Source organism: Saimiri boliviensis, chromosome 14, assembly GCF_048565385.1.
Source record: "Saimiri boliviensis isolate mSaiBol1 chromosome 14, mSaiBol1.pri, whole genome shotgun sequence".
NCBI classification, from domain to species: Eukaryota; Metazoa; Chordata; class Mammalia; order Primates; family Cebidae; genus Saimiri; species Saimiri boliviensis.
In genome coordinates this window covers 42,934,459-42,960,450 of record NC_133462.1, presented here as the reverse complement: position 1 = coordinate 42,960,450, position 25,992 = coordinate 42,934,459, and the positions used below count along the sequence as shown (strand labels likewise).

Genomic DNA, 25,992 nt, shown 5'->3' with positions numbered 1-25,992 from the left:
GGTAGCATTTGCTATGCACCAGGCACTCCAAGCTATTTACTTTCATTAATTCATTCGATCCACATCATTACCTTATGAGGTAGGTACTAAGATTGTCCCCATTTTACAGGTGAGGAAACTGAGGCAATTTGGGACTGTGCTTGGGAACAGCGTGAAGAGTTAGGAATCCAGGAAGTCTGGCTCCAGAGTCGGGCTCTAAACCACCAACACTTTGTTGAATGACTTAGGATGAAAGAACAGAACCAAGGCGGGCAGAAGGGACCCCTCTCTGTCCTCTAGATCGGCTGAGAAGCTGGCGAATGCTTCATCTCAGGACAGGCAGGCTACGGCTTGCCGGCAGCCCTCTCTGGTTAAGACTGGCGTCAGCAAGGCTGCCTGGGCTAAAAGAGGGAGGTGGTGTCACCTAAGCACAGGTGATCATCAAAGGAGAGTGACACCTTGAAAGAGGGATCATCATTGACCTCAGAAGCCAGGACTTTGCGAGGTGGCAGGGCGATGGGGACCATCGAGACCCAACCGTACGACATAGGAGCTAAAGGGCGTGAGGCCGGCAGTATTTAATGTAAAACACCCCAGAGGAAACAGATCACCTGGACTCGGGACCCCTTAACCCGCCCCATCCACAGCCAACGAATCCCTGATACCGGATTCCAAACGAGGCGCTCCCGGTGCCCGCCCGCCCGCCCGCCAGATCCGGGCCCCGCACCGTGATCGCCGCCTCCGGGACGCCTCACCGAGCTCCGGAGATTCAGGGCCCCTCGGCCCGGCCCGTTCCCGCAGGCGCCGCCGCGACCACCGCTTCACCAGCAGCCACACGCGCAGTTCTGTCTGGGGGCCGTCATCTTGCCGCTCACGTGACCGGGCCGGACGGCACCAACGCAGCCCCGGGGGAGACCCAGTGTGAGGCTCCCGTGCAGGAGGGAGGTCCGGAGGCCCGAGTCCCTGCTGGTGCCACAGCTCACGCAAACACAGGAACGAAATTCTTATTTCATTCCTCGGGGAAGGAGACGGGCAACGTATGTTCTTTCATGGGAAAAAATTATCTCCGACCTCCCCACCGCGGTAAGAAGTGAGAATGGTTTGTGCCGATTCAGCGCAGAGCCTGAGCTGGCTAGCGACGGAGCATGCGCAGTGTCTCCAGGCGTGGTCAGACTGTGGAGGCGTGGCCAGTGGGCTCAGGGAAAGGAATTGAAGAAGAAAGATGTGGTCGTTCACTCATTCATTTATGTAACAAATAGTAAACGAGTGTTGAGGACAAGTCAGCCTGAAGCCCTTACCCTTGTACGCCTCACAGTGTTGTTATAGAGGGAGACAGAAAATAATGCGAGAAATAAATGCAATACCTATTAGATGGTAAAAAAGGCTTAAGATAAAGAGAAAACATTCGGTAACCAAGGGCGGTGTATGTATAAGGAGTGCAGTTTTAGGAACGGTGGCCAGAGTCTGAGGTGGTAACATTTGAAGAAAGACCTAAAGGGGCCAAGCGCGGTGGCTCACGCTTGTAATCCCAACACTTCTGGAGGTCGAGGCAGGTGGATCACTTGAGGTCAGGAATTCGAAACCAGCCTGGCCAAGATAGCGAAACCCCGCCTCTACTAAAAATATAAAAATTGGCCGGGTATGGTGGTGCGAACCTGTAATCCCAGCTATTCGGGATGCTGAGGAAGGAGAATTGTTTAAACCCCGGAGGCAGAGGTTGTAGTGAGCCAAGTTTGTGCCATTGAGGCGACAAGAGCAAAACTATCTCAAAAAAAATAAAAGGAAGTAAACAGAAGATGGGCAAGGTCAGAAGCAGAGAGACCGGAAGTACACAGGTGCCAGATTAATTTTGGAGGTGAAAGGATTTAATTTAGAAAAGCAGTCCTGCCAAGGATGAGTACAGGTTTCTTCTGAAAGGAGCAGCTGGAGAGGTGGACCCCACATTAATTGTTCTCACCTCCTCATCCTCTCCATCCACAGTCCTGTAGACTCCGCCTCTGACATGGAGTCAGAATCCAATCAGCTCGGCCGGGCGTGGTGGCTGACGCCTATAATCCAAGCATTTTGGAGGCCAAGGCGGGCAGATCACCTGAGGTCAGGAGTTCAAGACCAGCCTGACCAACATGGTGGCTTGAACCCAAGATTCCAAGACCAACCTGGGCAATATAGTAAGCCGGTCTCAGCAGAGATTTTTTTTTTTCTTTTTTAATAAATTTGGCTGGGTATGGTGGCACATGCCTGTGATCCCAGCTACCAGGGAGGCTGAGGCAGGAGAATCACTTGAACCTGGGAGACAGAGGTTACATTGAGCCAAGATCCTGTCACTGAACTGCAGCCTGGACAACAAAGCAAGACTCCTTCTCAAAAAAAAAAAAAAAAAAAGCCGGGCGCAGTGGCTCAAGCCTGTAATCCCAGCACTTTGGGAGGCCGAGGCGGGTGGATCACAAGGTCGAGAGTTCGAGACCATCCTGGTCGACATGGTGAAATCCCGTCTCTACTAAAAAATACAAAAAATCAGCTGGGCATGGTGGCGTGTGCCTGTAATCTCAGCTACTTGGGAGGCTGAGGCAGGAGAATTGCCTGAACCCAGGAGGCGGAGGTTGCGGTGAGCCGAGATCGCGCCATTGCACTCCAGCCTGGGTAACAAGAGCGAAACTCCGTCTCAAAAAAAAAAAAAAAAAAAAAAAAAGCTGGGTGTGGTGGCTCATGCCTGTACACCCAGCTACTCAGAAGGCTTGATGGCTTGAGTCCAGGAGTTCAAGGATTCACTGAGCTGTGATCACACCACTGCTCTTTAGCCTGGGTGACACAGCAAGACCCTGTCAAAAAAAAAAAAAAAAAAAAAAAAAAAAAGGCCAGGCGCAGTGGCTCATGCCTGTAATCCCAGCACTTTGAGAGGCCGAGGTGGGCAGGTCACCTGAGGTCAGGAGTTTGAGACGAGCCTGGCCAACATGGTGAAATCCCATCTCTACTAAAAATACAAATATTAGCCAGGCGTGAGGCCTTTAATCCCAGCTACTCAGGAGACTGAGGCAGAAGCAACCCTTGAACCCAGGAGGCAGAGGTTGCAGTGAGCCAAGATTGCACCACTGCACTCCAGCTTGGGTAACAGAGCGAAACTCCATCTTAAAAAAAAATAAAGAAAAATTAATTAAAAAAAAAAACATAGGCCGGGCGCGGTGGCTCAAGCCTGTAATCCCAGCACTTTGGGAGGCCGAGGTGGGTGGATCACGAGGTCAAGAGATCAAGACCATCCTGGTCAACCTGGTGAAACCCCGTCTCTACTAAGGATACAAAAAATTAGCTGGGCATGGTGGCACGTGCCTGTAATCCCAGCTACTCAGGAGGCTGAGGCAGGAGAATTGCTTGAACCCAGGAGGCGGAGGTTGTGGTGAGCCGAGATCGTGCCATTGCACTCCAGCCTGGATAACAAGAGCGAAACTCCGTCTAAAAAAAAAAAAAAAACATAAAATGCTGTGCATAGCAAAGAAATCCCTTTGGAAGGCGAACTTCTAGTTTAAGACAACGTTCTGTCATTGGTTGCACGGGTATTTATTGAACAACCACTGTGTGTTGGACAGTGTCCTGGGCACAGAGGACACAGAACAAAACAGACACAGTGTCTGGCCTCAGGGAGCTGACACCTCAATTTATTTTTTATTGCCTTCCTAGGTGTTTGAAAGCTGCCTGCAGATAACAGGTGTCACTGCAGCCCTCAGACACCTTGCAAGGATGTCATCTCGATCCTGTTTGTGGCTCAGGCTGTTTACCGAGGACTTCCCGTGGGCCAGGGACTGTGCTGACTCAGGAAGGCTACAGGGCGGGGTGCCAGGTGTGATCAGCCTAAGGATGCTCCGTGGGAGGAGCTAAGTCCCGCGTGCAGGAAGCAGATACGAAGCCACAGCTGAAAGCACGGCCTGTGTAAGTCAGCAAACACGGCATTTCCGAAGACCCGAGTGAAACTGATGAGGAAGGCACCTGCGCTGAGCCTGGGCGTCTGCGGCTTCTGCTCTGTGGGTCCTCTGGGCTTGAGCAAGTCCCTGAGGGCCGGAAGTCTGCAAACCAGGTAGGTGCAGAGCTGTGCCCTGTCTGGGGTTTCCTGGGAAAGATCCTTCACGCCTCTTCCAGCTTTTGGGGTGGCCAGCAGTCCTTGGTGTTGTTTGGCTTGTGGCTCCGGCACTCCAGTCTCTGCCTCTATCATCACCTGGCCTTGGCCCCTGTGTTTCTCTGTGTTTTGTTTTTTGTGTCTATTTTTTGAGACAGAGCCTCACTCTGTGGCCCAGGCTGGAGTGCAGTGGTGCGATCTTGGCTCACTGCAACCTCCACCTCCCTGGTTCAAGCAATTCTCCTGCCTCAGCCTCCCAAGTAGCTGGGATTACAGGTGAGCGCCACTACACCTGGGTCGTTTTTGTATTTTTAGTAGAGATCAGGTTTTACCATGTTGGCCAGGCTAGTCTCAAACTCCTGACTTCATGATTTGCCTGCCTCGGCCTCCCAAAATGCTTGGATTACAGGCGTGAGCCACCACACCTGACCGAAACTATGGTAGATTCTATGCAGTTGTAAGAATAATACAGAGAGACCAAGGGTATCCTTTATTCGCTTTCCCCCATGGCGACATCTTGCAAAACACTGGTGCCTAGCCAAGGCGGGCACATCACCTGAAGTCAGTAGTTCGAGACCAGCCTGGCCAACACGGTGAAACCCCATCTCTACTAAAAATACAAGTATTAGCCGGGCATGGTGGCGGGCACCTGTAATCCCAGCTACTTGGGAGACTGAGGCAGGAGAAGTGCTTGAACATGGGAGGCGGAGGTTGCAGTGAGCCGAGATCGCACCACTGCACTCCAGCCTAGGTGACAGAGCGAGACTCCATCTCAAAACAGAAAAACACTGGTGCATAACATTACCAGGATGTAGCCTTGATACAATCCACCCATCTAAGCAGAGGTCCCCAGTTTTACTTGTTCTTGTTGGTATGGGTGTAGGTGTGTGTGTATTAAGTTCTAGATAATTCTATATCCCTGTAGTTTTTGTGCCACCACCATCGTGTCACTGAACCATTGCAACACAACAGATGTGGCTGGTGGGAAATAAAGACCTCCCAACCCACTCCAAGACATCCACATCCTAATCCCCAGAACCTTGGAATCTGTCATTTTACGTGGTATAAAAAGGACTCTGCAGCTGGGCACGGTGGCTCACACCTGTAATCCCAGCACTTTGGGAAGCCAAGGCTGGCGGGTCACCTTAGGTTAGGAGTTCAAAGCCAACATGGTGAAACCCCATCTCTACTACAAATATCAAAATTAGCTGGGTGTGGTGACATGAGCTTGTAATCCCAGCTACTGGGGAGGCTGAGGCAGGAGAGTCACTTGAACCTAGAGGCAGAGGTTGAAATGAGCCAAGATCGTGCTCATGGTAGAATTTCTTTTAGTTTGTTTTGAGATGGAGTCTTGCTCTGTTGCCCAGGCTGGAGTGCAGTGATGCGATCTCAGCTCTCTGCAATTTCTGCCTCCCAGGTTCAAGCAATACTTCTGCCTCAGCCTCCTGAGTAGCTGGGACTACAGGCGTGCGCCGCCACGCCCAGATCATTTTTGTATATTTAGTAGAGACAGGGTTTCACCATGTTGGCCAGGCTGGTCTCCAACTCTTGACCTGGTGATCTGCCCACCTTGGCCTCCCAAAGTGTTAGGATTACAGGCGTGAGCCACTGCACCTGGCTGCCTATGCTTTTTAAAAAATTTATTTTTGTCCTTTTTGTTTGTTTGGATTTGTTTTGAATCACAGTCATCCTAAGAGGCGTGAAGGGCCTGGTGCAGTGACTCACACCTGTAATCCCAGCATTGTGGGAGGCCAAAGCAGGCGGATCACTTGAGTTCGGGAGTTCGAGGCCAGCCTGATCAACATGGAGAAACCCTCTGTCTACTAAAAATACACAATTATGGAGGGAAGGGAAAAAAAAATACAAAATTAGCCAGACGTGGTGGCGCTTGCCTGTAATCCCAGCTGCTCGAGAGGCTGAGGCAGGAGAATGGTTTGAACTTAGGAGGGGGAGGTTTTGGTGAGCCGAGATTGTGCCATTGCACTTGCATTCCAGCCTGGGCAACAAGAGTGAAACTCTATCACACAAACACACACACACACACACACACACACACACACACGAGGTGTGCAGTGGGCTCTCATTGTCTTTTTCTTTTTTTGAGGCGGAGTCTCACTCTGTCGCCCAGGCTGGAGTGCAGTGGCATCATCTTGGCTCACTACAACTTCTGCCTCCTGGGTTCAAGGGGTTCTCCTGCCTCAGCCTCCCAAGTAGCTGGGACAACAGGTGCCCACCACCACGCCCAGCTAATTTGTGTATTTTTAGTAGAGATGGGGTTTCACCATGTTGGCCAGACTGGTCTTAAACTCCTGACCTTGTGATCCACTGACCTCAGCCTCCCAAAGTACTGAGATTACAGGCGTGAGCCACCAGGCGTGGCCTCATGGTCGTTTTAATTTGCATTTCCTTAAGGATTAATGATGTTGAGCATCTTTTTTGTTTTTTTCCTTTTCCCGAGACGGAGTTTGGTTCTTGTTACCCAGGCTGGAGTGCAATGGCGCGATCTCGGCTCACCGCAACCTCCGCCTCCTGGGTTCAGGCAATTCTCCTGCCTCAGCCTCCTGAGTAGCTGGGACTACAGGCACGCGCCACCATGCCCAGCTAAGTTTTTGTATTTTTAGTAGAGACGGGGTTTCACCATGATGACCAGGATGGTCTTGATCTCTCGACCTCGTGATCCACCCGCCTCGGCCTCCCAAAGTGCTTGGATTACAGGCTTGAGCCATGAGCATCTTTTATTTAAAAAAATTAATTAATTTAGTTTTTCCCCCTGAGATGGAGTCTTGCTATGTCGCCCAGGCTGGAGTGCAATGGTGCCATCTTGGTTCACTGCAACCTCAGCTTCCTGGGTTCAAGGAATTCTCCTGCCTTAGCCTCCCAAGTAGCTGAGATTACAGGCGTGAGCCACCATGCCCCGGCTAAGTTTTGTATTTTTAGTAGAGACAGAGGTTTCACAATGTTGGCCAAGCTGGTCTCCAACTCCTGACCTCAAATGATCTGTCCGCCTCGGCCTCCCAAAGCGTTAGGATTACAGGCGTGAGCCCCGAACCTCGCCAGAAATTGGGCATCTTTCTTTACATGAGTGTATTGACCATATTCACATGTGTTCAGATCCTTTGCCTACTTATTTTTATTTTTTATTTTTTGAGACGGAGCCTCACTTTGTTGCTCAGGCTGGAGTGGTGGAGTGTAGTGGCACGAAATCGGCCCGCTGCAACCTCCGCCTCCCAGGTTCAAGCAATTCTCCTGCCTCAGCCTCCGGAGTAGCTGAGATTACAGGCGCGCGGCCACCACGACCGGCTAATTTTGTATTTTTAGTAGGGACGGGGGTTTCGCCAGGTTGGCTAGGCTGGTCTGGAACTCCTGTTCCCAGGTGATTCACCTGCCTTGGCCTCCCAAAGTGCTGGGATTACAGGCCTGGGCCACCGCGCCCGGCCTAAAAACTTCTTTTGTTGCCTGCTGTCTCACAGGGGCCTGGAGGAGCAGCACACAGTAGGAGAGCAAGGCGTGTTTGTTGAATAAATGAATGACTGTCAGCTGTGGCGTTTGTTTTGGCACATGCACCTGCGCTCGGGTTCCATCTGCGCTCGTTAGGCATGGCGTGCCTGGCTTCGATCTACCCTGGGGAGGGTCTGACCTGAGCCTCCCAATTCCGCGCCTGTCCCCAATGGGAACGACGCCCTTCGCCTAGCAGAGCCATTTCCGCACCGTCTAGCGCCCCGTGGGTCCTATCCCGGCCGCGGTTGCCCTGGGCAACACTTGGCGTCGCGCTTCCTGTATTGATTCGAATAGCGGGAGACGTCACGTCCTCCCGAGATGCACATCGTGCGCAGGCGCACCCGCTTGGAGTGAGCAGGGTTGGGCGGGGTTGGGCGGGGTCGGGCGGGGTCGGAGCAGGCGGGGGGCGTGGTCGCGATGCGCCGCGCGTCGGCGTGGGGGCGTGGCCGGGTCGCGGAGGCGCGCGCGGCCGATAGGGCGCGCGCGCCGGAGGGAGGGAGCCGGGAGGCAGCGGAGCAGCGTCCGCCGCCATATTAGGGACCGCGGAGCCCGGGATTCTGTCAGCGGCAGCCGCCGCTGGGCCTGCGGGAGCTGTGGGGGTCGGAGGCGGGCGCCGTGCGGTGCCGAGAAAGGCGGGGTCGGCGGGAGCCAGCCAGCGACGGGAGCGAGCCAGGTGAGGCCGCCGGGGTCGGGGACCCGCCCCCCCGGGCCACAAGCGGCGGAGCTCGATCGCGACCCCCCAAAAGCGTGCCGGCGGGGCCGGCTGCGACCCCCACTCCAGCTCAGGCCCCTCCAGGAGTCCCCAGTCCCCCCGGAATGGCGCCCCCTAGGCCGAACTAGGCCCGGGTGACCTCAGCATCCCCATCTTCCGTGTTAACACCCAATTCCGAGCGTCCCCCCACATTGGGGCCTGCCGTGACCTCCCACCCCGAGCCACCTGCAGGTCGTGACCTCCCCCCCGCCGCCGTCAGCGTCCACCGCTCTTTTTTAAAAAGGCTGAGCTTTGCACCCCCAAACCAGGGGACCCCACTGCGCACCCCCAGAACGGCCGACCCCGCCTCCTAACCCGGGAGATTTCCCTCCGGCTTGTCATCCCCGGTACTTCCCAGTTCAGACCCTCCCAGGTGGAGTCCTGCCCACGTGAAGTCGCCCCCCGTCCCTTGCCCAGGCCCCAGCCCGCCCCTCGCCCCAATAAAATGCAGTCTGAGCCCGGGACACCCGGAAACCTGTGTCTGGGGTCACTGTCGTGTGCTCCAGGCCCCGAAGGCACGGTCTGAGTACATGGAGGTCCCCGTCTCACCCCGCCCCTCGGCTTTCTGCCCCCCACCCTCCCGGCGTGCCAGCCCCATCCCCCGCAAACCCACCTCTCCCACCAAAGCGTCAGAAGCACGAGCCCGTCCCTCCCTCCGAACTGAGCCTCTGTCCTGCCCTGGGTCTCCCTCCAAACGCAATCCTGGCCTTCTCGGACCCCCAAAACGTGGAGTGTGGTCCCCGGTCTGAGCCATTTTGCCCCTACTCAAACCCCTGACACCTCCTAGCGCCTTCCACCGTCCGGACCTGTCCCCCACCCACAGCCTACACCTGTTTTGTTTTTCCCGTTTTTCTCCGCCCCAAACTCATCCTCTGGTTCAGGGCGCCCCTCTGGCAGGAAAACAGATCCCCCCGCCCCGCCCCAGTCTGCGGTGATGACCTCATTCCTCTCCAGGGTGAGGCCCCCACCCCAACCTCTGTGCTTTGAATGGGGGTGATTTGCCCAAGGGAGAACCGTCCACCCAGAACACGCTCTGCCGCCCGGCATGACTGCGGGGACTTCGAAGTGAAAGCAGGGTGGTCTCTCTGGGCGTGGGGGTGGGGATAGAAGCTGACGATATCCCTGGGGTTGTCTGCGGTGCGGAATTTCACGTGGGCTTCCTTGTGTCAGGGCCCTTCCGTGTTTTGGGGACACCCAATTGTCGTTTCCTTCGGAATCCCAAGTGGAGGCAGGTGTGCTGGCCGCTGCCGGCTGCCTTGCGCGCCGCGAGGAGTTGGGTTGCAGAGGGCTTTGCTAAGGGTGCAGACTCCTGCTGAAAGGCAAGCCCGGTGCTGTGCTGGGGAGGGGTGTCTTGGCAAAGTCGTGCCCGCCAGTTTGCCCCTGTGACTGCTTCCCAGGTAAAATTTCAGAAACCGCGCGCTGGCTGCAGGCAATGGTGGGGTGGAGGAGGAGTTCCTAGAAACGAACAAGCCCCATCAGTCTTCAGGGTGGGGCTACATTGATTTTCTTTTCTTTTCTTCTTTTTTTTTTTTTTTTTTTTTGGGACAGAGTTTCGCTCTTTTTTTTTTTTTTTTTTTTTTTTTTGAGACAGAGTTCCGCTCTTGTTACCCAGGCTGGAGTGCAATGGCGCGATCTCGGCTCACCGCAACCTCCGCCTCCTGGGTTCAGGCAATTCTCCTGCCTCAGCCTCCTGAGTAGCTGGGATTACAGGCACGCGCCACCATGCCCAGCTAATTTTTTTGTATTTTTAGTAGAGGCGGGGTTTCACCATTTGACCAGAATAGTCTCGATCTCTTGACCTCGTGATCCACCCGCCTCGGCCTCCCAAAGTGTTTTTTTTTTTTTTTTTTTTTTTTTTTTTAATGGCGTTTCACTCTTGTTGCCCAGGCTGGAGTGCAATGGTGTGATGTTGCCTCATTGCAACCTCCGTCTCCCAGGTTCAAGCAATTTTCCTGCTTCAGCCTCTCAAGTAGCTGGGATTACAGGCATGCACCACCACACCTGGCTAGTTTTTATATATTTAGTAGAGATGAGGTTTTGCCATGTTGGCCAGGCTGGTCTTGAATTCCTGACTTCAGGTGATCCACCCGCCTCAGCACCCCCCAAAGTGTTGGGATTACAGGCCTGAGCCACCACACCCAGCCTTCCATGGATTTCCAAATCACCTACTGTTTACTGGGGCTTCTGGTGGGAGGGTTTTGTAGACTGGGGACTTCTGGGTTTGGGGAGGCTCAGAATAAAACTGGTTCTGAGGAACTTTTTCTTCGTGTCACTTAGTGGGAAGAGGATGGAAAGTTTTGTGTGTGGGGTCACTCCTGGGGACTCCTGGCAAAACGCTCCACTGGCAGATTCTGTCCCGAGGGGATACTTGACAGTGTTTGGGCCAGAGGTGCTGCTCAATGCCCTGCTGTGCCCAGGATGCCCCAGTACAGCAAGCAGCCTGTCGACGGTTCTGGACTGTGAGCCCCCTGAGGGCAGCGACTTCGTCTGCCTGGTCCCAGCTCTGCCCTTGGCTTGTGCAGTGCCCTGGGCTGTGTGTTTGCCCAGAGTGGGTCCCCTGCTGGGGCTGCCACAGGAACCTGGGCACTTCCAGCAGGAAGGGAGTGTCTAACCTCATCTCTTTTCTGCCCCCAGCACCTCCCTGTGGTCACCCCCGACACCTCCCTTTGACCTCCTGCTTGTCACCTCTGCCCATCACCGCCCTGTCCACACCTCACTTTCTCCCTAGCCACTCGACTCACCACAGAGCTATAGCCCCTTCCTGGACCCCTTAGGGGCTTGTCCAGGAATGTCCATGTCCCCAGCGGCCCTGGGTCCCTTTGTGGTTTGGCAGGTGACTGTCTTCCTCTGCCTCGGTGTCCTCATTCATGACTGGGATGAGGGGTGCACAAGCAGCCCACCTGGCTGCACCTCAGTAAGTCACTCAGCTGCCACTGATCACAAAAGACACCCAACCCTGAACAGCAGGCCCACTCCCGTAACAGCGGGCCCCTCCCCCTCAGTTTCCTTCAGTTATTCCTTCAGGCTCCTGGCCCTTTTTTTTTTTTTTTATTTTTTTGAGACGGAGTTTTGCTCTTGTCGCCCAGGCTGGAGTGCAGTGGCACAATCTTGGCTCACCGCAACCTCCACCTCCCAGATTCAAGTGATTCTTCTGCCTCAGCCTCCCAAGTAGCTGGGATTACAGGCATGCGCCACCATGCCCGGCTAATTTTGTATTTGTAGTAAAGATGAGCTTTCTCCATGTGGGTCAGGCTGGTCTTGAACTCCTGACCTCAGATGATCCTCCCACTTCGGCTTCCCAAAGTGTTGGGATTACAGGCGTGAGCTACTGCGCCCAGCTCACTGGCCCTTTTTTTTTTTTTTTGAGACGGAGTTTCGCTCTTGTTACCCAGGCTGGAGTGCAATGGCGCGATCTCGGCTCACCGCAACCTCCGCCTCCTGGGTTCAGGCAATTCTCCTGCCTCAGCCTCCTGAGTAGCTGGGATTACAGCCACGCGCCACCATGCCCAGCTGATTGATTTTTTTGTATTTTTAGTAGAGATGAGGTTTCACCATGTTGGCCAGGATGGTCTTGATCTCCTGGCCTCGTGATCCTCCCACCTCGGCCTCCCAAAGTGCTGGATTCCAGGCGTGAGCCACCGCACCCGGCAGGGCCTTTTTTTTAAATTTGATTTTTTTCTTGTGGCAGCTTTATTTGAATACACTTCTCATGCCACATGATTCACTGCTGTAGAGTGTGCAGTCCCCTGGCCTGTGCAGCCGTCACCTCTATCCCACCCTAGAGCCTTCTCATCCCCTCAGGAAGAAACCAGCCTTGACCCCATCAGCCGCCACCACCTGTCTCCCCCGCCTCTGTGGCTGGGCCTGTCCTGAACATTTCAGAGAAATGGGATCCCCCACTCTGGCGTTTTGTGTCTGGCTTCTCTCGCTGAGTGTGGTGTCCTGGAGGTTCGTCTAGGCTGTGGCCTGAGTCACAGCCCTGCTCTTTTTCAAGGCTGAGTCATGTTCTGTAGTGTGGAGGGACCGGGTTTTGTGTGTCTCCTTCTTCAGTGGACCTTGGTGCTGTTTCCAGCCTCTGCCTGCTGTGAGTTGAGCTGCCGTCAAGAGGCAGGTGCTGGTGATTATGTGGCGGCATCCTCCTTGCTCTGCTCTGCGACTCAGGCCCTGGTGCCTCCTTTCGCCGGCTGATTGTGTCTGATGGTGTCACTCCATGCCAGCCACCGCGAGCCCAGCTCAGGAGACCTGCCTTCCAGCCTGTCCTCCCTGTCCTCCTGCCCCCGTGCCTGTGACCCTTCCACCCCAGCCTTCCCAAATTGCTGCGTGGTCGGATTTCTTCTCTTTTTTCTTTTCTTTCTTTTTTTCCCTCTCTTTTTCTTTCTTTTTTTCTTTCCTTCTCTTTCTTCTTTCTTAGCTAGGGTCTCGCTTTGTGTGCATGGTTCTGATTCCCGCCCCCCTTCCTCCCTGCTGTCTCTCTTTCTTTCCTCTCGCTTTGTTGCCCAGGCTGGAGCGCCGTGGCACAGTCACGACTCACTGCAGCCTCAACCTTCCAGACTCAGGTGATCCGCCCACCTAGTCTCGCTCTGCTAGATTGGAGTGCAGTGGCACAATCTTGGCTCACTGCAACCTTGGCCTCCCAGGTTCAAGTGATTCTCCTGCCTCAGTGTATTGTGTATCTGGGACTACAAATGCGTGCTGCCACGCACTGCTAATTTTTGTAGTTTTAATAGAGATGGGGTTTCACCATGTTGGCCAGGATGATCTCCATCACTTGACCTCGTGATCTGCCCGCCTTGGCCTCCCAAAGTGTTGGAATTACAGGCGTGAGCCACTGTGCTTGGCCAGAGAAGGGGTTTTACCATGTTGCCCAGGCTGGTCTTGAACTCCTGGGCTCAAGTGATCCTCCTGCCCTGGCCTCCCAAAGCTCTGGAATTACAAGCGTGAACCAGTGCACACTGCCACACTGCTGGATTCTGGAGAGTGGCAGGCTCTTCAGATTCCTGTGTTGTTTTACGAACGTACCCTCCTATTGTGAATCTTCCGTTCTCCCAGATCTGATTTGGCCTGGGAACTTCTGTTTTGTGACCCTGGGCAAGCTTCTCATCTTCACCAGGCCTGTAGGCCACTGGGTCGGTGGTGGAAGGATGATGGGAGCAGAGAGAGGGTGGGTGGCAGGCCTCTGTCTGCTCTTACCAGAGGGCCGAGGAGTGGGCCAGGCCGGCACTGGTCTGTTTGCCCTGGGGAGCGGAGCAGCTCTTCCCCCTAAGGATTCCTTCATCCAGGTATTACTCGCCTGGGTGACTCTGCCCCACAGGACACTAGGCAACATCTCAGCATCTCAGGACGTTTATGCATTGTCACAACGGAGGGGGGGCGGGGGGAGGCATGGCGCTCGCGGCTTGGAGTGGATGGAGGCCAGGGATGCTGCTCAGTGCCCTGCAGAGCCCAGAGGACTCCCCACCATGGAGTCCGATCCGGCTAAAATGTCCGCAGTGCTGAGGCTGAGGCGCCTGCCCTGAGCCCCCTGGGCTAGGTTTTCCACTGCCGCCTCACCTGGGACGTGTGGGTGGGAGCTGCATGAGACATAGATGCAGGGATGTGCCGGCCTCAGGAACCTGATGGGGCTCCGTCCTGTCCTCTCAGGGCGCTGAGAGGCCGCAGGCGTGGTGCTGCGCTGCCCTTCTCCTTGCTCGGGGTGCTGTGGCCTTTTGTGCTGCTGCAGACCTAGGTGTCTTTTAGGTCTGAAGGTGTCACCCAGTCGGTCAGGGCTGTGGGTACTCTGTGGTACCACGAGGCTGGAGATGAGAAACCTCAGGTCTTTTATCTTCAGGTGCCATTTCGAGGTGTGGAGAGTGGTTCTCACCGGGGTGGGCCGGTGGTGGGAGCCCCTCTCCCCCCTGCACAGGGAAGAGGATAAGAGCTGCTGGCTGAGAAGACGCTGGGGATGCTTCTCACCCACTCTAAACCTCCGTCCACTCCAGACTGCATGCCAGCTGGGCACGGGGGTCATGCCTGGAACCCCAGCACTTTGGGAGACCTCAGCAGGAGGATTGCTTGAGCCCAGGAATTCGAAACCAGCCTGGGAAATATAGGGAGACCCCAACCCCCATCTCTATATTTTAAAAACAAGAAAAGATAAAAAAGACTGTCCACCCAGTGGGGGCAGCAGCTTGGCTCTGCTTTGCAGTGCCTGGGTCAGCACCGGGAACTCACATGGCACATGACTGGTTGGGGAGGAGATGTCCGCCGGTGGCATGAGTCAATGAATGAATGACGCGTGCGGGGTGTGTTTCTGGGGTCGAGGCACCAGCTCCCAGCAGTAACTTGCCTTGCCATGGCTCACATGGGCGCCCTGGAAGGCTTGTTGTCTCCTCCCCAGGGTCTGGGCCCTACCTTTTTTGACTTGGACCCTCCTGCCTGTGTCTTTGTGTTTGTAGAGGTCAGAGGCCGCCAGCTCAGCTTATTCTTCTGTGAGTGGTGGTTGCTCCTACAGAGATCTTTGTGCCTTAGCGTTCTCTCTCCTAGGCCCTGACTCTGGTTCTGGTCCAGAATCCACCTCTCCCCTGTGTGAGTCCATCCCTGCAGCCACGGCCACTCCCCCACCAGGAGCCCCATTTCTCTGACGTCCTCCTTCCTCCCTGGAACTGACCAGGGCAGCGTGGGAGGAGATGGGTGTCATGGTCTGTGGCCAGGTGGTTACTGGAGCAGCATCCTGGCTGCCAGGCACTCCATGCCCAAGGACAGATGAGTAGGGAGCAGGTCTGGGAACCTACGTGTACCTGTCGTGAGTCCCGGGCCCAGCCAGTGCACACTGAGCACTTCTGGGGACTTGTGTGCTCCTGTCGTGAGTCCCAGGCCCAGCCAGTGGGCACTGAGCACCTGATCTGGGTCAGGCCGGCTGCCTGCCCCAGACCTGGTGCTTCCTAGGTAGGCAGCGTTATCGCTGTTTAACTGAAGAGACTGATGTCCCAAGAGGTGAAGCTGCCCAAAGCTGTGTGGCCAGGAAGGGTTGAAGCTGAGATTCAAAGCCTGGACTGGTCCCATCGAAAGCCCACACTTTTTCTTATGGATTCTGCTAGAACCTTTTCACGAGACTTGGTTTACTTTCATGGGAGGGAACAGGGAGGGCTGGTGATGAGGGAGTCTGGGTGGTTTGCCCACCTTGGCCCCCTGGAGCTGCAGGGCCAAGGGCCGTGTGTGGCATGGTGCTGGTGAGGCCATGCTCTGATGAAGCCATCGATGTGGCTGGCACACCTTCCCTCTTAATCGCATCATGACACCGAGGGCGTCCAAATGTGATTTAAAAGAGCCATCTACAGTCCTCTTGTGAGGGGTGGCTGGAAATGAGATTAGCGGAGGTGATGCTCGTGAAGCTGTGTTTCGTGAAAGACACTCCTGGATGCAGGGAGGAGGCAAAGTCTCTCCAGAAACTCCCAGATCCAGTGAGAGTAGAGAGTGGATAGCTGGGTGACCCACCATTTTTCTGTGGGGTCTTTCTCATCTGGTGCTTCTCCCCAGCCTTGCAGAGGATGGCTGGACATCAACCCCAGGCAGTCGGTACGGCCCCTTGCCTTTCAAATGAGGAAGGGGCTCCCTGAGAAAGCAGTTGGGCCAATGCCTCACAGGTGGTCTGGGGGCACCTGGGATCCCTGAGGCAGAAACACTTTGCAACTTTGCAGGGGTCCAGACCTGTGAGGGGCTGTGTCCCAGCCTGCCCCCCTGCTCTGTCACCACCATCCAGCAATCCTTCGTCGGAGGCCTCCAGCAGGGACCACTCTGCAGAGACTCCAGCAGGAGGTGGGGCCTTGCAGCTTTCCATGGGCAGGGCTGGCTGAGTGCTGAGTCGAAGACATCTCCCCTCCTGAAGCCAGGGCCTACATGTAGGGCAAGGGCCCAGGGAGTGGGCACAGAGCCAGACCCAGACTGGCTAGGTTCACATCCCAGCTCTACCCTCACCAACTGCGTGGTGACCTTGAGCAGGGGTGCTGTCCTAGTCCCCGAGATGTGATGGTTCCCTCCTGCCCACTATTGAGGACATTCAGTCAAGCACACGAAGTGCTTCCATTTGTGCCAGCTGGTGGGCATGGGCAAGGTTCGCCTCTGTCCTAGCCCCACGTGTGTTCCGACACTCCGTCGCTGGGCCAGGAGCCCACATGGGACGTGGCGGCACCCATGAGGCTCTGGTCGCTGCTTCCTCCCTTACCAGCTCCATGTCCCCTGTGGGTAGCAAGTGTGGCCCCCCCCCGGAGGCTGGAGTTACCCTTACCCTGGGCGGTCCTGCCTCAGTGTCCACAGGGCCGGGGTCGGGGGGCGCCCTGGTGTGTATCATTTCATAGGTGGCATGTCCAGACTGTAGTCAGCCTCAACACCTGAGTCATAAAAGAACTGTCATTGGGACGTTTCAATTCCTTTTGTCCGTTAAAGAGCCTAAAAAAATGTGAAGACAGTGGGGACCAGTTTTTCCAGCTGAGCAAGGCCTTGCAGGAGTAGGAGCTTGGCTGAGCCTCCAGGAATCTTCCTGGGGAAGATTGAGCACCCGGCGAGACCTGAGGGCTTTGCACCAATGCGGTTCCCAGGCCCTGTCTACATGGTAGACAGTCCCTCACGCTTTGCGTCCCCACTCAGGGACACCTGGAAGTCAGACTTAGAGACGAATCATGCCGTGTCATCATCTCCCTTTCCTCGTCTCCCCATGGGCACGGTCAGGGCGCGGCTGGGGGGGTTCCTGGCCACCCTCCCCGAGGTCTCACTCCTTCAAGCCACTTCCCTGGTCTTGCCCTAGAGCAGGGTCTCTGTCACTGCACACTGTGGACATTGAGGCTGGATCATTCTCTGGGTGGGGCCGTCCTGGGTACTACAGGGTGCTGAGCAGCGTCTCTGGCCTCCAGCCACTCCATGCCAGGGGGACTCCCAGTCATGACAACCACAAATGTTCCCAGACATCACCACATATCCCCTGGGGGCAGAATCACTCTGGTTGAGACCCCCTGGGTTAGGAGATTTCATGCATCCCCAAGAGACTCTGCATCCCATGATCCTCTGCCCTGCTGAGGTCCCAGGAGGGTGCACACATTGAAATCCCAAGTGGGAGGGAGAGAAGAGGTGCATCCCAGGAGCTGGGGTCCCCCTGATTTATGCTGTCTGCCCCATTGGGGGCTTATTCTGGTGTCTGATGTGAACAGGGGCAGACTCCATATTTTCCATATAGTTATACCAGGGCGTCTCCCTCCGTACGCGGGCTTTGTCATTGTTCTGTCAGGTGACGGGGCCATGCTCATTTCCCAGGGAAACGGTGGAAGCTGGGAGACTGAAGGCTCACCCAGGGCAGTGGCCGCAGGGGGCCTCCTGGCTCTTCATTCTGGGGCCTGGGGATGAGAGGTACACCTTTCTCATGAGCTGGCCTGGTAGGTGTGCAGGACCCACAGGGCAATGCCCTGCTGAGGGGAAGGGGCAACAGGAAGCCCAGCAGCCCAGGGCCCAGGTCACCATGCAGGCCAGGGAAACCAGGCTACAGGTGTTGGCCCCACAGGCAGAGCCACTGCAGCGTCCCCACCAGGCACCCCTGGGCCAGGGACGAGAACCTCTGCAGGGCCCGGCAGAGCGCGAGTCATTCACTGATTCACTCCTAATTCCTGGTGAGGCTCCAGGTTGGTGCTGAACTCCCTCAATCTACTTGGAGCCTTTCCCCACAGCCACGCACGTTGTCCATGCTCAAGAATTTCTTTTTTCTTTTTCTTTTTTTTTTTTTTTTGAGACGGAGTTTTTTGCTCTTGTTACCCAGGCTGGAGTGCAATGGCGCGATCTCGGCTCACCGCAACCTCCGCCTCCTGGGTTCAGGCAATCCTCCTGCCTCAGCCTCCTGAGTAGCTGGGATTACAGGCACGCGCCACCACGCCCAGCTAATTTTTTGTATTTTTAGTAGAGACGGGGTTTCACCATGTTGACCAGGATGGTCTCGATCTCTCGACCTTGTGATCCACCAGCCTTGGCCTCTCAAAGTGCTGGGATTACAGGCTTGAGCCACCGCGCCCGGCATGCTCAGGAATTTCTTTTTGTTTGTTTGTTTGTTTGTTTGTTTGTTTTGAGACGGAGTTTCACTCTTGTTGCCCAGGCTGGAGTGCAATGGCGCGATCTCAGCTCACCTCAACCTCCGCCTCCTGGCTTCAGGCAATTCTCCTGCCTCAGCCTCCCGAGTAGCCGGGATTACAGGCACACGCCACCATGCCCAGCTAATTTTTTTTTTTTTTTGTATTTTTAGTAGAGACGGTGTTTCACCATGTTGACCAGGATGGTCTCGATCTCTCGACCTCGTGATCCACCCGCCTCGGCCTCCCAAAGTGCTGGGATTACAGGCTTGAGCCACCGCGCCCGGCCAGGAATTTCTTTTTTTTTTTTTTTTTTTTTTTGAGATGGAGTTTCGCTCTTGTTACCCAGGCTGGAGTGCAATGGCGCGATCTCGGCTCACCGCAACCTCCGCCTCCTGGGTTCGGGCAATTCTCCTGCCTCAGCCTCCTGAGTAGCTGGGATTACAGGCATGCGCCACCATGCCCAGCTAATTTTTTGTATTTTTAGTAGAGATGGGGTTTCACCATGTTGACCAGGTTGGTCTCGATCTCTCGACCTCGTGATCCACCCACCTCGGCCTCCCAAAGTGCTGGGATTACAGGCTTGAGCCACCGCACCCGGCTGGGCCAGGAATTTCTTAACAACAACTTCAGATCCTGATTTCTCTTGCTCTAACAGTTTACAGTGAAACCTTCTGAGCGTCCAGCAAAGGAGTGAGAATGTGATGGTGCCTGGTCTCATCCGGAGCCCGCCTGGCCCATCTCTGCCTTCTGGTTTATTTTTTTGAATAGCTCACAGTTCACGTGACACAGAATTCAAGAAGTACAAATTGAGGTGCCAGGAGAAGGAAGGAGAAATAAGGCTTCCTTCCTCCCCCAGCCCCCATCCTCTCCTTCCTCTCCCTAAACCCCACTGTGACTAGCCGCTTCTTGAACCCTCTGGGAGCAGTGTGCTCTGCATGGGCTGTTTTTCTGTGCAGTGGGTCTCGCAGCCTCTTCTACCCCCTGTCTGGGGGCCTCTTGCATCTTCCGCTCTGACGATCTGCCGCAGTGACTTTATCTCTGCATACATGCACCCGGAGTTTCTAAGGATAAATTCTTAGAAGTAGAAATACTGCATCACAGAGGATGTGCATTTTTTAAATTTTGGAAGCAATTGCTAAATTGCCTTTCTTTGAAGCCTTAACAGTTTGCGGTTTCTGCCAACCATGAGCACACGTGGCTCTCTCTCCCTGCGCCTGGGCTGGCGAGGCCAAGTCTCCCAGTCCGCAGCATCCCCCGTCTGACAGGCAGGAGGGCAGTGTCCTGGTTGGACTGGCAGCTCGTGGCTGCGAGGGGGAGCTGGTCCTTTCCCAGCATGGTTTGTTGGTGTCCTTTGCTAGTTTGGGCTCTCCTGTGGGTGGCACATGCTTCTCCCAGTTTGTCTTTTTTTTTTTTTTTTGAGACGGAGTTTTTTGCTCTTGTTACCCAGGCTGGAGTGCAATGGCGCGATCTCGGCTCACCGCAACCTCCGCCTCCTGGGCTCAGGCAATTCTCCTGCCTCAGCCTCCTGAGTAGCTGGGATTACAGGCACGCGCCACCATGCCCAGCTACTTTTTGTATTTTTAGTAGAGACGGGGTTTCACCATGTTGACCAGGATGGTCTCGATCTCTTGACCTCGTGATCCACCCGCCTCGGCCTCCCAAAGTGCTGGGATTACAGGCTTGAGCCACCGCGCCCGGCCCCAGTTTGTCATTTTCTTTCCTCCTGTGTTGGTGGTGTGTTTGCCCTGCGGTCTCCTGATTTTCCCGGCGTTCAGTTCAACAGCCATGTCTCTTATGGCTGCTGAGACGCAGGACTTGTGTCCCTCCAGACCTCGGAGGTGGGAAGACAGTATGTACACCCGGCATGTACGCCCCTGCCCTCACTGCAGGGACAGACAGGAGTTGGGTCTCAGGCTGCTGGGCAGGCCTAGGCCCCATGGTTTTGCCCACTGGCCTTGGGCAGTGTGAGTGAGTTAGTTGTGTGGCCAGTTGACTGGCTGCCGCCGCCTGCTGACATTTGGGGTCAGCTCACAGTGTCTCTCTTGACGAGGAAGGCTTGTCAGGTGTGGCCATGTGCTGCTGAGCAGCGATGTGTGCTGAGGACTGTCTGCAGCTGTGGCTGGTGCTGACTGCTTGCTCTCAGTGTTGACTTCAGGCAGCATCAGTATTCTGGGGAAGTGGGGGATGATATTTAGCCAATCACAAGCGGAGTCTGCCAGCGCCTGCTTCAGTGCACGTGGTTACCGCCACTGCCGCTGGTCGTACTTGTTTACATTTTGTCATTCTGGAAAAATGCTGGCTGGGTGTGGTGGCTCACACCTGGAGCCCCAGCACTATGGGAGGCCGAGGCAGGCAGATTGCTTGAGCCCAGAAGTTTCTGGGCAACATGGGAAGACCCCGTCTCTGTAAAATATACAAAAATTGGCTGGGTCTAGGGGAGGACACCTGTGGTCCTAGCTCCTCCTGAGGCTGAGGTGGAAGGATCACTTGGCCTAGGAGGCAAAGGCTGCAGTGAGCCATAATTGGACCACCGTTCTTCAGCCCTGTGTGACAGAATGAGACCCTGTCTCAAAACAAAAATTCTGGCCAGGCGTGCTGGCTCAGGCCTGTAATCATAGCACTTGGGGAAGCTGAGGCAGGTGGATTACCTGAGGTCAGGAGTTCTCTGACCCACATGGTGAAACCCTGTCTCTACTAAAAATATAAAAAGTTAGCTGGACATGCTGGTGGGGACCCATATCCCAACTACTCGAGAGGATGAGGCAGGAGAATTGCTTGAACCTGGGAGGCGGAGGTTTCAGTGAGCTGAGATTGTGCCACTGGATGGCAGCCTGGACAAAGAGTAAAGACTCCATCTCAGTCAGTCAGTCAGTAATTTTAGATAAAAATTCCGGCCGGGCGCGGTGGCTCACACCTGTAATCCCAGCACTGTGGGAGGCCGAGGCGGGTGAATCACGTGGTCAGGAGATTGAGACCATTCTGGTCAACATGGTGAAATCCCGTCTCTACTAAATACAAAAAATTAGCTTGGCATGGTGGTTCGTGCCCGTAGTCCTAGCTATGCGGGAGGCTGAGGCAGGGGAATCACTTGAACCTGGGAGGTGGAGATTGCAGTGAGCCAAGGTCGCCACTGCACTCCAGCCTGGGCGATGGAGTGAGACTCTGTCTCAAAAAAAAAAAAAGAAAAAAGAAAAAAGTTCCCGCTGGATGTGGTCGCTCACGCCTGTAATCCAAACACTTTGGAGGCCAAGGTGGGCGGATCACCTGAGGTTGGGAGTTCAAGACCAGCCTGACCAACATGGTGAAACCCCGTCTTTTTTTTTTTCTTCTTTTTTTGAGACGGAGTTTCGCTCTTGTCACCCAGGCTGGAGTGCAATGGCGCGATCTTGGCTCACCGCAACCTCCGCCTCTTGGGTTCAGGCAATTCTCCTGCCTCAGCCTCCTGAGTAGCTGGGATTACAGGCACACGTCACCCATGCCCAGCTAATTTTTTTTTGTATTTTTAGTAGAGACGGGGTTTCACCATGTTGACCAAGGATGGTCTCGATTCTTGACCTCGTGATCCACCCGCCTCGGCCTCCCAAAGTGCTGGGATTACAGGCTTGAGCCACTGCGCCTGGCTGCTAATTTTTATTTTTTAGTAGAGACAGGGTTTAACCATGTTGGCCAGGCTGGTCTCGAACTCCTGAGCCAAGATGATCTGCCCGCCTCAGCGCCCCCACAGTGCCTCTTTGTTTTTTGTAGAGACGGGGTCTCTTCATGTCGGCTGGTTTCAAACTCCTGGTATTCTCCTGCCCTGCCTCGCAACTAAGTTCTTTAATGAGTAAGACTTGATGATGAGTTTTTCCATTCTTGGAGAAGGCCTGGCCAGGGCTGCTGAAAGGTACAGAAGCGGGAGAGGCTCCACTAGGACCTGGGAAGGGCTGGGCCTCACCCCCAGTCACATCTGGAGCAGGGGCGGTGCTGGCATGGAGCGCAGTCCTGGAGCTGTTCCGCTTGTGCCTGTGCTCCCACGCCCATGGGTCCCTCTGTGGGGTGCCAGGTCTTGGGGAGACTGTTCTGAGCGGGGGAATGGGGTCTGCTGGCGCTGGTGTCTATCTTGCTTTCACTTTGGGAGCTGGTCGTTGGGGGCCGCTTTGACAGATGTGTTTCCTGTAGCACGGCATGGTGGTATGCGTCCCTGGTCATAGCTACTCAGGAGGCTAAGGAGGGAGCATAGCTTGAGCCCAGGAGGTGGAGGCTGTAGGGAGCTGTGATCAAACTACCGCACTGCAACCTGGGCGACAGAGCAAGAGACCCTGGCTCCAAAAACAGTGCTTCCAGGTAGCACATGCCGCTGCCTAGAATGCTGCTCCCCCAGCTTGATCTCCTCCCACACTGCCCCCTTGGGTAGGGAGCTCACTCCAGTGGGCAGATGGGGCTGTGGCCCTGTCATTGAGAGGGTCCTGTATGTGCGTGTTGATCAATGAATGACCCTCCACCATATCCTTCTAGGATGGGGCGCTCAGAAGTCGGGGGCTGTGGGGGCACAGAGAGGAAAGAGAGGGCAGCGTACCCCATGCAGGACTGGGCAGAGAGAGGGGCTCCAGGACCAGGGTGAGCATAAGCATCTTGGGAAGCCCCGTCCACACCTGCCATCCCCTGAAATGTTCCGTTGCACCTGCAGAGTCCCTGCTGCCATGTGAGGTGGCCTCAGCACAGGTCCCGGGGTCAGCACCCCACACCCCTGGCTGCCCGGATCATCTGCCCTGCGGCAGCCGTGTCTACATGGTGAGTTACCTGCCGGCTGCACGGGGCCTGGGAAGCTGGTAGTGCTGGGCGACCCGCGTGGAGCTGCCGGTGGTGGCTGATCTACCCCGAGGAGGGCGGAGGGCAGAGGGCTGGTCTCCCTCTGGCCTCGTATTTGCTGGGGTTGAACAAGTTCCTCAGCACTCGGCTCCGGGACTCCTGGAGTCTTAGCAGCAGCTCCCTCACCCCCGCACTGGAGCTGTGTTTGGGTCCTGCCTGGCTTTTGCTGTGCTAAAGGGTCCAGGCTACTGTCTCAGCACTGTTGTCTGTGAAGCAGATGCTTCCAGCTGTCCTCCCCAGCCGGGGCCATGGCTGATGTCCTCTGTGGCTGCACACAGCACCCCTGCATGGCCTGGACCAGCACTGCGTTCTGATGGAGACCCACCCCAGGAGCCCCTGCCCCCAGAGTGGGTTTTCCATGCTACAGTTCTGCCTTTGCCGGTGGTCTCTGCTCCAGGTTTCTATAAGTGCTGGTGGATCTGTGTAGATTCCCTTCATCTACAAATTGGTCCCAGGTCGGGGTGGGGGGTGGGGAGGAGGGAGCACACTGACAGCTCTCCTGGCTCTCAGGATCTGCATAGATTCCCTCTTCATCTGTGAATCAGTCCTGGGCGGCCCACACCTACAGCTCTCCTGGGTCTCAGGCCTCTCTTCGTCCTGGGATGGTCATTGCTGCCTCAGGAGTGGTTAGGCATGTTGGGGACACGTGTGCCTTCGGGGCTGTGGGAGGTGGCTGCGCCCTGTGGAGAACTGGTGGGGACTGTGGGTGGGGAGAGGCCAGCCCTGGGCAGGGGAGAAGGGGTTGGGGAGGAGGCTGGTGATGTGACCTGGCCCTGGGAGCAGCAGGCTGAAGGAGGGAGAACTGCCGGTTCTCCGCTGCTCTGTGGCTGCCTGGATTACCCTGTGCATTGGGCTGAGCCACGTAGAGGACCCTGGGCCTTCTGTGTGGCCATGGGCATTGCTGCCCCTCACTCCACCTTCGTGTCCTCATCTGCACAGGCAGTGGGGCTGGCACCCCCTCCATGAGGCCTTGCAGAGGGGACGTGAGATAAGCCGAGAAAACCCACTAACACGGGACTTCGGGCTGCATGCTCCTGTCCCTCAGAGCCTGACTGGCTCCATGCAGCCGAGCCAGGGACCCCTTGTGTCCCGTGACTGCAGGCCCAGGCAGCACTGCCTGTGGGCTTCTGCAGAAGCAGCAGCCGTGTGGTAGACGTTATCTCCAGCTCCAGGCCAGGAGCTAGTCAGAGGCCGCCTGGGGCTGTCGAGGTGGATCAGGCTGACCGCCTCAGTATCTCAGGACAGGGTGGTGCCTGGGATGACAGGAGGGCGGCAAACCCTGGTAGGTGTGTCCCCACCTGCTGACTCAAGCCAGTGCATGCCTCTGGTGTCTTGTTTCTTAGAAAGGCGGGTCTCTGAGTCGGCCTCCTCCAGGGCCCTCCCAGACCCTCACGCAGCCCTTCGTGCCTGGCGTCTCTTATGGGGTGTGACGTCCTCTGGGTGCGTTCACGCTGTGGCCTGGGTCAGAGCCACGCTCCTTTTCGTGGCTGGGTCATGTTCTGGCGTGTGGAGGGCTGCACTGGTGCGTGCCTCACTTGCTGATGGGCATGCAGGGTTTTGCTCTCCTGGCCGTTGTGAATTGTGGGTCTGTGTCTTTCCCTTTCTCCTGGGTGTGTGTGGGAAGTGCTGGGTCACGCGCTAACTGGGTTTCTCTTACTTTGACGTAACTGTACCATCAGTGAACGTCAGGAGCAGACCTGGACAAAGCTTTCCTCACTGACAGCAACTGTGGTGAACCTTTGAGGAACTTCCTGCCAAAGTCACCAGAGTCTGGGAGAGGGCTGGGGAGTGAGTGGGAAGATAAGAAGGCTCTAGAGGTGATCGTGGTGGTGGCTGCGCAACCATGGGAATGTGCTAAACGACACTGAACTGGATGCTTTTTTTTTTTGGTGAGATGGAGTCCCACTCTGTCGCCCAGGCTGGAGTGCAGTGGCGTGATCTTGGCTCACTGCGGCCTCCACCTCCCAGGTTCAAGCAATTCTCTTGCCTCAGCCTCCTGAGTAGCTGGGATTATAGGCATGTGTACCTGGCTAATTTTTTTGTACTTTTAGTAGAGACGAGATTTCTCCATGTTGGTCAGGCTGGTCTTGAACTCACAACTTGAGGTGATCCACCCACCTTGGCCTCTCAAAGTGCTGGGATTACAGGCATGAGCCACCATGCTGAGCCAGAACTGCATACTTCAACGTGGTCAAGATGGTAAACTCTAGGTGTTTTTTTTAACTTTTTAAAATTTTTGAGACAGAGTCTTGCTGTGTCACCCAGGCTGGAGTGTAGTGGCATGATCATAGCTTACTGCAGCCTCAAAACCCCAGCCTCAAGTGATCCTCCCGCCTCAGCCTCCCAAGTAGCTGGGGCCACAGGTGCGTGCCACCACACTTTAGCTCAGGAGGTCAAAGCTGTGGTGATCTGTGATGTGCCATGGCATTACAGCCTGGGCGACAGAGCAAGACCCTGTCTAAAAAAAGAACTAGTGTAGCTACAGACTGGCAGCCTGTGCGTGGCCTCGGGCTGTGGTTTGCTGGCCCTGATGGAAAGAGTGTTGTTTCTTGGCTACCTTCTGTCTCCATTGGTCACAGGGGCCTTTACTTTGTTCTCGTGCAAAGCCCCTTCCTGCCTCAGGCTGTGCATCTCCCTCTGGAAAGTTCTGGGCCAGTCTCCTCACCGCCACTGTCCTTTAGGCTTCAACATAAATGCACCCCCACCTCAGAGGGGCCTTTCTGGTT

The 25,992-nt window shown here is 55.5% G+C and overlaps 1 protein-coding gene across 5 annotated transcripts in view; it reads left to right on the top strand.

Moving 5' to 3' along the window:
* FZR1 (fizzy and cell division cycle 20 related 1) overlaps window positions 1-25,992 on the top strand; it is a 50,687-nt gene that overhangs the window by 13,080 nt on the left and 11,615 nt on the right. For 3 of the 5 annotated variants that reach the window (XM_074384807.1, XM_074384806.1, XM_074384808.1), the window contains one exon: window positions 3,652-4,045. In XM_074384807.1, the coding sequence (XP_074240908.1) occupies window positions 3,945-4,045 (101 nt within the window). In that variant the 5' untranslated portion in view covers window positions 3,652-3,944. Of the gene's footprint in view, window positions 1-3,651; window positions 4,046-8,047; window positions 8,256-23,084; window positions 23,189-25,992 lie in introns of those variants that run through there. The other 2 variants (XM_074384809.1, XM_039465995.2) reach the window with 2 other exon arrangements.